This window comes from Acipenser ruthenus, chromosome 4 (genome assembly GCF_902713425.1).
Source record: "Acipenser ruthenus chromosome 4, fAciRut3.2 maternal haplotype, whole genome shotgun sequence".
Taxonomy (NCBI): Eukaryota; Metazoa; Chordata; class Actinopteri; order Acipenseriformes; family Acipenseridae; genus Acipenser; species Acipenser ruthenus.
Window position 1 is genome coordinate 99,578,889 of NC_081192.1, and position 14,956 is coordinate 99,593,844.

At 35.6% G+C, this 14,956-nt stretch overlaps 1 protein-coding gene across 3 annotated transcripts in view; it reads right to left on the minus strand.

Annotated features, from left to right (window-relative positions):
• The window catches only part of LOC117400736 (outer dynein arm-docking complex subunit 2-like), an 86,327-nt gene extending 71,731 nt beyond the window's left edge, over positions 1–14,596 (minus strand). The window contains exons 1-8 of one of the 3 annotated variants that reach the window (XM_034001035.3): positions 14,489–14,596; positions 13,549–13,783; positions 12,949–13,106; positions 12,254–12,452; positions 11,990–12,096; positions 11,122–11,258; positions 9,225–9,341; positions 501–721 (exon numbers count right to left, since the gene is read on the minus strand). In XM_034001035.3, the coding sequence (XP_033856926.3) occupies positions 501–721; positions 9,225–9,341; positions 11,122–11,258; positions 11,990–12,096; positions 12,254–12,452; positions 12,949–13,106; positions 13,549–13,772 (1,163 nt within the window). In that variant the 5' untranslated portion in view covers positions 13,773–13,783; positions 14,489–14,596. Of the gene's footprint in view, positions 1–500; positions 722–5,293; positions 5,404–9,224; positions 9,342–11,121; positions 11,259–11,989; positions 12,097–12,253; positions 12,453–12,948; positions 13,107–13,548; positions 13,784–14,323; positions 14,449–14,488 lie in introns of those variants that run through there. The other 2 variants (XM_059023217.1, XM_034001036.2) reach the window with 2 other exon arrangements.
• Between the last annotated feature and the right edge of the window lie 360 nt (positions 14,597–14,956).

Below are 14,956 nucleotides of genomic sequence, written 5' to 3' on the forward strand. Positions count from 1 at the left end.
CAGAACACACTGAGCTCTGAGAAAAACACAGTTTCTCCAGGAGACCTCTTTTGGTGCACCAGGAAATTATGCCAGAGGAAAAGACTGCAGTTTACTGCAAAGTTTGTTATACATAGTAAAGAAAACTGGGGTGTTTGGTTGGCAAGTTAGAGAGTAAACATTACATCCGCGAAAAGATGAAAACGTGCACAAAACAAAGATAAGCACAACAATAGTAAACTTTCATACCTAGCAATATTTACTTTAATGTTAGAACACCAACTTAGAATGTGGCTTATTTATTTTATGGCTTCAACAAACCAGTAAAACATTAATGATTACGTCCTTTTCACTGGATCAGACAGAATACTCATTAAGCATTACACACAACTAAAGTGGCACTTATGTATTTCCAAAATATTTTTTTTATCGTTCGCCTATCATGCAGAAATGCAGATTTGTATCTATAAACACTATAACCTTTAAACTAATTTAACTATACAAGTTAAATGATTACATACTCTTGGGAAGAAGTTAAATTAAGATTCTTCCACTTTAAAGATGGTTCCAATTTTTTTGGGGGGGTTGGCTTGTTCTGTGTAGGCTGTTGTCTCATCTTCTCATGCACATTCTTTTCTTGATTCTCGTAAGACCTTTTGGTTTGGCCTTGTTCCTCAGTATCAACCAATTCCACATGTTGGGTCTTTTGAGTCGATGGAGGTTCTTTATAAATTGCAAAATCCTGTTCAAAACAGGAAAAAAAAGAATTCAGTTGTATTGCAACACTTACTCAAAAGTTTAAAAATATATAATAATAAACAATGGTTATAAAATTATATAGACTTAGGTTGTAAAAAAAAAAAAAAAAGAAAAGTTCTACAGGTTCTTTATGACCATTTCAAGTATAGTAAATTTTCCATTTCGACATCTGACATGTTGCTTCTCTATTTCTTTTTGAGGGAAACATGGCAAGTTTTCCATAAGCAGAAACTAAGCCTCTTTTTATCAAAACAATACTGCAAAGCAAGCACAACATTCCAACAATAAAAAGAACAATTCCACTCTAATATTGTAATAAAATATTTTTAACAACACTCAAAGGTAAGCTCTCAATTAATTATGCGGCATAATTCTGCATTAAATAATGTGAGCACCTCTACAGCTAAGCACATGGGGGGACATGTATCAAGATCTACCGATGCAGCGCTAAATTGGCGACAAATTTTACCCCATCCCGAATGTATTAACTGGCCACAATACGGCGTAAACTGGCACATTTAAATGCTTAAATGCGCTGCGCCAGTGCACAAAATGGGCTATTGGTAGCACAGATTAAAAAACTAATCTGAAAAATAGCTTCTTCCCTCCAAATGGGCTACCTCAATTGAACAATAGGTAGGTCATTTGGAGAGGCAGAAATGACAGTTCAAAATGGGCTAACCTGTGTTTTAAATAAAATGTTCAGGTTTTAACCCACTAAAGCCATGGTAGCTCATCTGGAGAGGCAGAAATAACCTGTGTTGACTAAGTGTCTTGACTTTATATTATATTATATTATATTATATTATATTATATTATATTATATTATATTATTATATGACGGATAAAACCAAATCTACATAATGAAAAGGATAACTTAATGAATCAAGTTTATTATAGGACGAATACAAACAATTGTACAAAATGAAATAGCCGGTATCAAGCTATAATTTCATCCTCATGGTGATCTAAAAGGGTAATGCAGACTCCTAAATATTCAACCTTCTTCTCAGTATTCTACCTCTGTTCCTGGGTTGTTCAGGAAGGTTAGGAGCCTGCACTCTCCGTCGTAAGAAATACGTTATGACTGCTGCCATAATACTCTTTCCTATCAGCTGTTCTGCCGCCTCATAAATCTCATTTTAACATCACAGACATAATTTACAAATGAGCCCCACCTGCAATTTACCCATGCATATAATTACAGCTTGACACGCCTTAAAGTGCATGGCTAATGAGCGGCGGAGCGCATTTTGGCTGTGCTAACACGGCCTTAACTTGCCAAAAGTGTCATGATACATACAGGCCAATTTTAAGGCCGATGTAAACTCTGCGTCTTAATGCCGTCGCAAAATTGGTCGTGAAAAACTGAAGTGTCATAACTAGCATCTTGCTGTCAACCCTTTGTATAATTAGTATACCGTAAAGTATAGACAAAATTACGACATTTTGGAGTGGATGAGAACTTGGGTTGAAGAGTTTTGGAGAAGTTTTAGGACTCCTGGCAGTGAAAGACAGAGAAATCAACTGGCACTGTGCCATTTAGTGATATAACTAGATCAAGACAGCCTTGACCTTATGTATAGTAAATTGAATTGAAGTAAGCTGTGACCTATTTAAACTTTAATGTTCATTAGAAAACCTGACAGTATTTCTACATATGCACAACTCGTGGGCCTGGCACAACAAAGAGTGCAAAAAAAGCAACTAATATCTTTATCTTTATTTTATTTTTTTTATATAGCGCCTTTCATAGTGGACCGCCATCACAAAGCGCTTTACAGAGGTAAGCTGTGAACTGTGCATTACATGCAGAGTCACTTACAATAGGACACTGATTTAACATCTCATCCGCAGGATGGAGCACAAGGAGGTTAAGTGACTTGCTCAAGGTCACACAGTGAGTCAGTCATAGTCATCGATTTGAACCGGTGACCTTCTGGTTACAAGCCCTGGACTTTAACCACTGGACCACACTGCCTCCTTGAATAGAGGTAGCAATGGAAAACTTGTAGACATATAGTAAAGCCAATGTCGTAATGCCATATACATTAAGGGCAAACTAGCTCAATTGTTTTGTATTTTTCAATGTAAAATGTCAAAGTGTAAAAAGTGTTAGAAAAGATTGTAACATTTGCCATCTAAAGCTAGCATGACTATAGAATCTTAAAAATTGTTTTAAACAGCGACAAATTAAAAACAGCCTAACGAGCCAGTCCAAAATATGACCTTTTCATACACAAAAATGTTTTATAAATCAATATTCTGGACACCAAAATGTTGCTGTTTAATTAGAAAATCAGCTGTGCGTGGCAAGTGTTTAAAGCCTCCATCTATAGTCAAAATACATATTAATTTGACCACAAAGAAGAAATGATAGTGGCAAAGTCCTACAGTATCTGAAATATGTCACCAACAGTAAAGTACATCATAACGTAATGTTGAGGTTGGCTTACCACCCATGGCACTACCAAGAAATAAGGAGGAAAGTTGGTGTATCACACCCAGTTAAGGAGAATCCCAGATCTTAAATGTTTAAAACTCATAAGGCTAGACTTCCAAAGTGTTTACTCCAGCCTGTAATTAACTTTTTCTTAATGTAGAAAAAACCCTACTAATCGTAAAAAACATTCCCAAAAACCAAGGTCTCTTATGCTTTCTCATTTTGTTAACATTACATTTTCTCCTTTACAAACAGGAGAAAATACAGCCCATAGCTGCATCTAAGTTACCAGTTCTAGATTCAGAAAGTTCAACATATAAATTATAGTAACAGTACAGAAGCCGTCACAGGCCTTATCAATTTAAATCAAGGGAAGTAATGTTAAAACTTTACAATGCATTAGTAAGACCTCGTCTAGAATATTGTGTTCAGTTCTGGTCACCTCACTACAAAAAGGACATTGTTGCTGTAGAAAGAGTGTAAAGAAGAGCAACCAGAATTATTCCTGGTTTAAAAGACATGTCATATGCAGATAAGCTAAAAGAATTGAATCTATTCAGTCTTGAACAAAGAAGACTACATGGCTATCTGATTCAAGCATTCAAAATTCTAAAAGGTATTGACAATGTCAACCCAGGGTACATTTTCGACATGAAAAAAGAAACAAGGACCAGGGGTCACAAATGGAGATTAGATAAAGGGGTATTCAAAACAGAAAATAGAAGGCACTTTTTACACAGAGAATTGTGGGAGTCTAGAACCAACTCCCCAGTAATGTTGTTGAAGCTGACACCCTGGGATCCTTCAAGAAGCTGCTTGGATCAATAAGCTACTAACAACCAAACAAGCAAGATGGGCCGAATGGCCTCCTCCCGTTTGTAACCTTTCTTATGTTCTTATGTTCTTAATAGGTTAAATATGGTGACTGTATGTCACATGTTAGAGGAGTTTGTGGTCTCAACTTAGCAATCAGTAACCAGAAAAAAAACACCACACAATTCAGCACAACTGGAGATGGGAACTGGGAACATTGTAAAGACCAAGGATTGAATGGACACTGAGATTGAATTGTTCACATCCCTTTCCTAATAAGTAGCCCCCTCCACTGACAGGCTTGAGGAGCAAAGTAGGGAAGCTTTACCTGGTCTGTGACTCAATAGCATTGTATTTCAGTCTCCAGTGCTGCAAATCCAGTGCCTTTCATAAAGTAAATTATTCACAACAAAATTGACCAATAGTTGAGTGGCCTGGTGGTTCCCTGGTGATCGCAGTGTCCTATGGGGGATCTAACTAGGTTAGTGATGGAATACTGAATTGCATTTTTAAAATGACAACTTCACTGTAATCAGATGATATATGTCAATGTTCCAGCTGAACACAGAAAACATTAAAATCTAATACATTAAATGGTACAAATCTGTTCATCAAATGGAGGAGTTTCCATGTATGTTTTATTTTTTAGCTTGTGACATTTGCTCGAGAAAAATGTCTTGTGTAAAATGCTTTTTTTGGGTTTCCATTCGCTCAGTTTATTTTACTTGAGTGAACCGGGCTTTTCACCAGACGTCATGCAAATCGAGGGGATAGGTGGGGGTTTATATGTAAATTAGCTATGCGTAAAGTACTCACGCTGTTTTTGAAAATTACTAGTGAAATTCTGTGAAAATGTGGTTTCCATGCAAAGAGAACTGGTACACAAGTGAATCTAAGCTACTGTAATAAAGCAAAATACCTTGTGCCTGGTTGGTTAATAATGTGTTTTACTGCTCTTGCCCAAATAGTTTTTTTAATGTCACTGGCGGGGTGGCATGTCGTTAGTATTGAAACCGGTTTCAACTAATTTATCTTACGGCTCATTCATTCAAAATGAACTGGGAGGTATAAAATGAAACTGACCAACACAGGTATTGCAGATCACCATGGCTGAAAACTGGCAGATTGTAAAGCTCTGTGCCACACATCTTCCACGTATGCTCCCAAGGATGTCTTGGGAAAAGTGGATGTTTTCCCTTTGTTTCAGGAGCTTGAACCTCTAAGCATCCTCTACCAGCAAATCCTTATGCCTTGTTATCTAATGCCAATGGCTAGCGTAAGGACGGTGTGGACACATACCTGTGCGTCTTGCTGGTGGGAAGAGGTTGTGCTGCATCACTCTTTCAGATCTGCAGTGGATAGTCATTTCACGTCACCACGGCAACATTCAGCAATATAGTGGAACTGGTAAAGGAAGATTTGCAGCCAAAAAGGAACTATGTACTGCCTCCTGTGCCAGTGGAAAAAAAAGAGTGGCGATTGCTCTGTATAGACTGGCATTCTCAGCTGAGTACAGAGTAGAACACCCCATCCTGTACCTCAGTAAAAAGATGCTCCCTCGGGAGCGCAACTACTCCGTGGTCGAAAAGGAGCGTTTGGCCATTAAATGAGCTACTCACTCTTTAATTATTATTATTATTATTATTTATTTCTTAGCAGACGCCCTTATCCAGGGCGACTTACAATTGTTACAAGATATCACATTATACATTATTTCACATTATACAGATATCACATTATTTTTACATACAATTACCCATTTATACAGTTGGGTTTTTACTGGAGCAATCTAGGTAAAGTACCTTGCTCAAGGGTACAACAGCAGTGTCCCCCACTGGGGATTGAACCCACAACCCTCCGGTCAAGAGTCCAGAGCCCTAACCACTACTCCACACTGCTGCCCAGATCTTTAAGATACTACCTGCTGGGGCACTCATTTGATCTCATCACTGACCACGCCCCACTCAAGTTGTTAAGCACAATGAAGGACAGCAATGCCCGGATAACTCTGTGGTATCTGGCATTGCAGCCCTTCATGTACCACATGGTACACCCTGCGGGGAAAGACCACCAGAATTCTGATTATTTTTCCAGGGAGGGAGAAAGTAGATTTAGCCGAGTGTTCTTTGGCAACACTGCTCAACACATCCAAGTCACCAACTACACTTATTAATGCCCAGGTTTCCGCCACGCTCCAGTGATTTTGAATGGAGGGCGGACACGCGTTGTCTTTGGACATAGCTGGGATCAAAACCTAGGGAATTCAGTTACAGACATTTAGTAAGCAGCTTACTTGCTCTTAGTGTTTAACTTTAGCGTAGTTTTTACACCAAGGGTATTCTCAAACAGCTACTTTAACACTATATCAAGGGCATAACGCAGTTCGTGGTAAGTGGTTTTATACAGAACTGTAAGCCCACAAGAGATATACAACATGACAGACCAGACACAGCAAAAAACAATAATAAAAAAAAGCCGCCAGCATTATCATTAAGGTGAACTACTCTACTGCTAACCATAAAACCACCCATCAGCCACTACTTCCTGCCGTCTTGGAATCCACAGTATCTACTGACCTGCTCCCTTACAATATTTATAGTTAAGGATGAAGACGCTCATTAACATTTACACATGAAATGCAGGTTTCCATGCAAAACTGGGCGTGGATTTTCCTGTGTGTTTTCTCATTTACATGAGTAAATGAGATTTACCCTATCCCTCTCTTTGGCCATTCTTTTCGTCCACAAACCTGATTTAAACGATTAATTCTCCCAAACGTGCATACACATTGCCATTTCACGTGTAAACTGCCCCGCATGGAAACCTCATGAAAAATGTGACCCTTCTTCTAAATACATCAATTTACTCTCCTTGCTTACACACAACTACATCTGCTCTGAGAATTGCATCAAATGAACAAAAACAACGATTGAAAGTGAATAGTTTGCCTGCAACAGTTTTCTATGTACAGTCTTTTTTGGCAATCTAAAAGGTTACAATGAATGTGTAATCCCATAAAAGTAGGAAAAGATCACTGCGTGCTTGCACTGGAAACAGCAGTATAGTTTTAGAGATTTCTTTCTGTTATCTTTGGATGTCATCAATCAAGTTCAAGCCTATTTGAAACCACACTAGTTATGTTTCTAGTATTGAAATAATGGAATAAAGAATGAACTGTTTAGCACAGAACATTTTTGACATGCAAGATTACATTTGGAGACAATTACAAAGAGATTAGTATGGTCTAAATGGTGAAAATTAGTTTCATGCTTCTACCTACTTTAGGTTGCAATGAGACATAGCAAAATGTCTGAAAGGTTAACTTTTTCTTAATACATTTTCCTAGGGAAAAAAATTGCTGCAAAATAAAACAAGATGTTTTCAAGGGATACATTGATAATAACTAACTTTCCTAAAATGCTTTTTAAACTGTTTGTTTATGGCATAGGAATGATGAAAAAATACAGCAAGACAATAAAAAATAATGTTATGTTGGCTGTGGAGTTGACTTTCACCATGAGGATAAACCAAAAGAAAACCACTGTTCAAACAAAAACAATGCATAGAGAGTATGTTTCCATAGTTATAATTTAGTGCAGCTGCTCTCCTTCCAAAATCTCCAAAAGCTTTGCCCATCATTCTGAGATGGTTGTGGTTGTGTGACATGAGTTTGTCTAACAGTAGGGGTCATTAAACTAAAAAAGCAGACTAAGCCTGGATTCTTCTTTTAAACAGTATGTTCTGGGATTGCTGCCTATCCTAATAAACAGAGCCTTTCCTCATGTCTTCCTTTATAACCATCTTCAGTGTTATTTTATCCAACAGTATTTGATTTTTTTGAAGGTTGTAAAAGGCCAAACCTACCCACTGCCAACTACTGGCTGCCAATCGCATTTATTGTTGAAAAAATAAATGTCCATAACATTTTGAACTTGAAGCCTTAAACCTTTTTTGGTATTTTTTTTTTTTTTACAATTATCAAGAGGTATTGTTTAGGTTACCGCAGGAATGATTACATGGCCGCATGTAAATTTCCTGTTGTTAGCTAGCTTCTTTTTACTGTATACACTTTGCTTTCCCTTACTCTGTTGAAAGAGCACATACCTGCTTAGTGATTTTAAGAACATCACAGAAAACCGGACCTGGACCTGGACCTGGACCCCCACCCCCCATTACTTTCCTTCACTGCAGCAATCCCTACACAAGCGCAAAAAAAATGAAGGTACTCCAATCTCACAACCAAGCCAATAGCCTCCCTACACCCAAAAGCAGGTGTTAGCCACCTACCCCTAGAGAAGCTGCTAAAGGACATTGACCCAAATTTTAGTAAACAATAATATAATGTATATTGTACTAATCTGGGGAATAAATGTCACCAGGTATTGTTACAGAATGTCACAGGGTATTGTTGCAGAATATTCCGTTGTAATTTAAAGAAAAAAACATAAAATACAAATATGTTTGACAGGCTGATTTTAAATGTTTTACTAGTTTTATAAAGTTATTTTTTAGATGTAAACTATTCAAAATATTATGGCAATAGAAAGTGAAAGCATGTATTAGAAAGTGGAAACAAAGGTGAAAGCTGGAGTTTATTGATGCAGTTATTCATCCTAGTTCACAACATCTATGATGTCAATCTTATTAATAACAGATTGCATCAATCATAATACAAAGTAGAATGTATCATGTTTTCAAAGCTACCTGGTGGAGTGACCTTGACATTAACCTACAATGTACTGATTGTGTTTAATAATACCCTGAATGTCTAAAAGAGTGTCATGTGACTGCTCTTAAACTGAAATGCTTAGCTACATACTTTCATTGCTTTTTTCAGCTACTTTGCCTGCCTTGAATGGTATGACATATGAAAACTATATAATTATGGTTTTCTTTGAAAACAAAAAGAAGAAATTAATTTAAAAAATATTTAAAATATTGTTTGAATGAAAATAATTCATTCAATAATATAAAGGGTCATAGATGTGGCAGAAGCTGCTACACTTCAGTATTTCAAAATGTATGTATTTAAAACTAAAATAAATGTCTACTTTTACAATAGGATATGTCACTTTAAATCAGATACAGTTGTATCTAGTGTATCAATAATCATCTATACTTTTGAAAATACTTGGGTTTACTGGTATGTGTTTTTTTCCCATTGCAGCAATAAATCAACATACAGTATTTTTATATGTACGGTAAAGAATGGTTCTAAGTGTAAGCATACCTGCTTAGTGATGTTTTCTGCAAAATGTGGAGACTTGTTTTTTAGAAGTGTGACAAGATCTTTATACGCTTCACTTTTTCTTTCATAGTCAATTTCCTCTCTTTCCTTTTCCGTACCCTGAAAGAATAATAACAAATTCAGAAATAGCAAAAATATTATATTGAAGGACTAACATAACATGTGAAACATACTGACCCTATTTTGTAAAAATAATAATAAAAACATACTTGTTTGTGTGACATTGCATTGTAACAAGATATTAGAATTATTGAACTGTTTCTTCCAGCTTTGTTTTTGTCAGTTGTACTGTTATCACACAATATTTGCCTTTACCATTGCAATTGCTTAAAAAAAGCACTATAGGGCACTACTATATGGTACAGTATATATAAGCTCTATACATTGCAAGTAACACCTTATTGCAGACTTTTGTGCTGTTGCTATTCACAGAAGTGTTCACAGGGGTGTGTCAAATGTTTCCTGCATTCAGGTTATAGTTTTATTTCATTGAAAATGTAGAGAAAAGGACCCAGAAAAAAGAAATGGAGACTTGCTAAAAACAAGCCAGTGTTTGTAAATTGCTGTGCTTGGTCCCAATATCACAAACATGATACAAAAGCTACATTTCAAAGCCACCCCTCAAAAAAAAAAATTATATTAAAATCAGAACATATAGCCTACTGAATTCTAATGCTGTGGAAATTAAACATTTTCTGAGTGGTGCAGATTGCTGTTTTCTCATAAAGCAGATCTCAGAAATAAAAAATGTCCCTTTCTCTTGGCCTATAGAGGATGTTAATTTGATTTATATAACTGTATAACAATGATTAGTAATGAATTCAATTAGTGTTGCAAATAACTATGGATATTCCGGCATTTTAATGGTTGCATATACTTTCATATTGCCAAGATTTGTGACAGCTGACAAATGTGCTTACCTATTTATTTGGAATAAGTCATTAAAGGCCCACTATAAAACTTCACATAGCTCTGTTTAATATCACATGCAATGCTTAAAAATTATACTTTAAACATGTATTTTCCACTTTAAAAAACCTTGAACAACAGGCTTTGCAAGAGCATTGGCACTTGAATGTATTTAGGAATAAATTATGTTTTCCTTATTTATCATCATTTAGAGTAGACTACAAGCTGCACTTCTTAGTCAAGCACAACAGTCACAATGGGTGAATCAATAAATACATATAACATAAACAGTATTGAGATATTTAAAGATATAGGGCTCCATATTAAAAATAAAATCCACATTCTGTGTCTGAACTAAACAGTAATATCTACAATCCCAAAATGTTGGCAGTATGTTCAAAGCGTCTGTGTGTTTGTGCATCTATTCATTTATTTTCTGTTCTGAATATAGCTGTGTAGAAAACAGTCCATAAATCAAGAAAAACACATTGCACATCTCAACATAGGATAGGGTTGAATACAGTCACAAAAAAGAATTGTGCAATAGATAAATATACACTAGGTGCTTTAGTACCAAAAATTGTACATTTAGATTATGCCCCTTCAGGTGCATCATATCATTGTTGGTCTAGCCACATGGTTTACCCTAAACCCCGCATTAGGGATGCCATTGCTGGGAATACCACCATTATATGGGAAAACTTGTTACAGTTTAAAACCCCCATACAATCTCTCAGTCATTTATTCTCTTAAAAATCTCCTTGGATAATTTTGTTGCATAAGTTTGAAGCAGTGTTATTGAAGAAATAGCCATAAAAAAGAAAATAAGCCTGAAAAAGATTTGTACCATGGAACCACAACAGAATTATTTAAACAGCAAAAATAAATCCTACACAATATAAATGAACTCTCCTGTTCAAACACTAGAAGGTAATTTTACCTTCACTTCTCGTTCATTACTGTTACTCACCCCATTAAGAAACACTCCAGCCGTACTGCATGTGATGTACAAGGAATCAGTGTCAACGGGTTTAATTACTAGATAACAAATTTCTCCATGAACTTGCCTCCATGGTGCAGCGCGACATCCATTTGAAAATTCATAATCTAAAAGAAATGTTTAATCAATTTCAGTTACCTTTACATTAAAAATAAAAAAGAAACACTGAAATAATACCTTACCATAATATTTGCAATGTAAATTTCAATTACATAATTTCTGAATGTTAGATTCTCAGGTTCTAAATATGTTTTGTGAAAGTATAAGTGTAAATGGCAGTTTAGTCTACTGTCCTTTTTTGCATAGGTTTACAAATATAAATAAAATTGTCAATGATGCACTAACAAGCAACTGAAGGTAAACGCAAGTTATGTCTTACTAATTTTTTTAATTTAACATTAAAGTGCTACTGAACATTGTTAACAAAAAGCACTTTGTACGTATTCCAGCTATATCTTGTTCAACATAAACCTGATTGCTATCATATTTTTATCCACATATCCTTGATCATTAATCAGTTTGGACCAGTTATTTTCATTTGATATCACGCATCGGGTGTAAAATGTGTTGTGAGCTTGAGATTTACTGTGCAGATGTGGCCATATTGTATTATCTCTTAATACAATTTTCATATTGTGGACATTAGATGCATTAGAATGAATGCATTTACTGGGAATGATATGCAAATGGTAATTTATTTATATTTCAGCACATTGTGATCTGACATATGTAATGGCTCCCATATTTCTGCAAACCGAATACACACATTTTAAATATACAGTGTTTTCCTAATAGCAGGAATTTCTTCCAAACAGAAGAATGTGAATATAACTCAAACCTGATGTGTATTCAACAGACTTCAACACCATCTTCTCTCCTTCACCACAGAAGCGTTTCAGCAATTCCACATCATTCTTAACTGTGACGGGGGTAAGGCGTACTTCTCTGCAACAATCAATTTAAAATCTATTAATAAATTACAATTCCTGTCAGTTAAATATTGTATTTAGTACAGTGCTTTTTCTAATAATCTATTCCAATAATTAAATCCTGTATTTTCTTCTAAATAATACAATAACTAAATAAGTGGTGAACCACATACTGTGACATTTGCTTCAAGGAATTATTAAGTAGCTGCTTATCCAGTTGCTGAAGGAGGAGTAACATTTTCATTTTCAGTTCTGCTTCATGAGCTTCACCATCTTCTTTCACTTTGTCCAAGAGACGCAACATTGAGGTATCCTCTCCTTCTACTGTAGCAAAGCTTGGCCCAAGAATTTTTGCTACAGGGTCCCTATTAGCTTGATATACATAACAAAGAAAAATATATCAATAGCCATAAAACTAGCAAACTGGTCAACAACCTGTCCTTTATATAATGTTGCACTGTGGTAAGATTTGACTGATTATCACAATATTCTACTGTAAATATAAAAAAGCAGCAGTAAATGTCTATACATTTATAGACGTTACCAGTAAAAAAAATGCTGCATTCTGTAACACTGTAGATGTTTGTTTATTATTATTTTCTTGCTTACGTAAATTAACTAAATAACATTATTGTAAGTCATATTGTAAAAGGCAACATTATCATAACCATAAACATCAAGATTCTTCATTAAAACTTGGAACAAGACTGAAGCATGCCTGATTAAAGGCTAAGAGAAAACTTACAAGAAATTTCAAGATACATTTTTTTTATTGTATATGAAATGTTGTTGAGTTTCACCAATATTTTATGTGTACCTTCATATGTGTGTTTAACCTGCATTTGTTGTAAAACTATTGTGAACTAACCTTCAAGACATGCCCGCACTTCCTTCAACTTTTTGTCTTGGGCCAACTGTAAAATGTTGGACAGCTGACTAAAACTGTAAACTTGAATGGTGTGTGATGAAAGATGTAACAAGGGTTGTCCATCTTTGGCAGTTTCTTTTGAATGTACTGTGGACTTACTATAAAATAGAATGAAAAAAAGGTTGTAGTTTATGTACAGTATTTATTTTCAACAGTTACTGAGGTAGATTCCATTAGCCATAGACCACACAATGATCACATGATTAGACAAATCATTGCACTTGAGCACCCTTATGTTCAGCTCATATTTATTTAAGCATAATCGGACAGTGAATGAAAAAGTGATGTCACATCTGTACTTTTAGCCTTTTGGTGAAAAATGCAAGCAGATTAGGCAATGTGGCAAACAGACACAACTATATACAACTACCTTAAATGAAGTATATTGTGGAAATGATAAGTAGGCAGGAACATGAGCAATCAGACCCCTGTAAAATAAATTGGTCAATGAAAAACCCCATGGGTGTCACGTGATACTTTATTCACTGGTTGTTTCCTGATGACACCAATGAGAAACACCTTGAATTGCATCCAACATACCTTATTTCATAATCTGGTCCAAAAGCAGAAGGCTCTAAAGTTGTTGTCCATCCAAGAGGTTCCTTAAAAACCAGTGCTGCCTCTTGAGGATGTCTGGCACTAAAGTTTTCCACATATTTAATAATCTCTTTCAGCAAGGATTCATTCAAGGGGGTGATTTCCAATTTGCCAGTCCCAGAACCAGCTGTAGTCCACTGAGCTGCCCTTATCAGTGCAGCCCCCATGACATCAGCTTCTGATTTGTCATATAGGTACAGAAAGGCACAATTCAAAATGGTTAAAACTTTAAGGTTCACCTATACTATTAAGTACTATAAAAAAAATTATACAGTGTGATCTGTAGCAAGGCTTGACTGTAGGATAATTCCCTTGATCTGTTAATATCCTAACTGCAAATATCCTGGGCCTTAACAAATTAATTACATACTGTATACTCTTGACTAATACAGTTATGGATTTCAGGAGCTCAGTTCAAATGTAGTGTCCTGTTCGTTTTCTTTTTCTGTAATTATAATATTTGTTGTGTTTTTAAGTAGAGCAAACGAAAGCTAAAACTGGAATTTCATCAAACAATACATGACTAGATACAAAACTATTTCCAAACTTTTCTTAACAAAACATGTATACCGGTAGTATGATTTGAAAATTCAGAATAGTATTTAGAATGAGACTTTTTAAAATTATCTTGGATAGTTTGTTTGTTGTTGAAGGATATTATTTAAACATAAAATGATAGCAACTGTATTCTTAAAGTTTAAACAGCGACGATACTTACTGTTTACACGGCTGCTGATTGTTGTCGTTTATTCTACGAAGTCGATCATAAAACACTACTTTTAGGTATAATTTATATTATCAGAGTCCTATTGTATTATTATTATTATTATTATTATTATTATTATTATTATTATTATTATTATTATTATTATTATTAACTTACCTTAATGTCACTAACAACAAATGCCCAGCTTATTTCGCCAAAACACCACGCACCAAGCTTTGCTGGCTGTTCAGTTACTTTGTTGCCTTAGAAACATGCAAGCGCATAGTGTGCTTTTGTTGCTAGGAAACCGCCAACCAACGGGTTCCCAGAAAGAACAAAACGGTGGACGGGGATAGCGCTGGGAAAATCGATCCAAGTATATCCAGGATGGCAAGGGTCTTGCTTTGAATTACATTTGTTTCTGTGTGTGTGTGTGTGTGTGTGTTTGTAGCAGAAATAGGGGTCCTTGTTTTATTTTTAAATGTTTCTAGCGACATGTTTTTGTGTGTTTGTTTGTTTTTTCCCCATACCCACCCCTGGTTGATAAAACTCGGTAGACTCCGTTCATTACCGGTGTAGTGTTATTTTCTAGTACGCGGTTCGCAGCGCACTGCGCTTCCTCGCGCATGCGTAAACAATGCATAA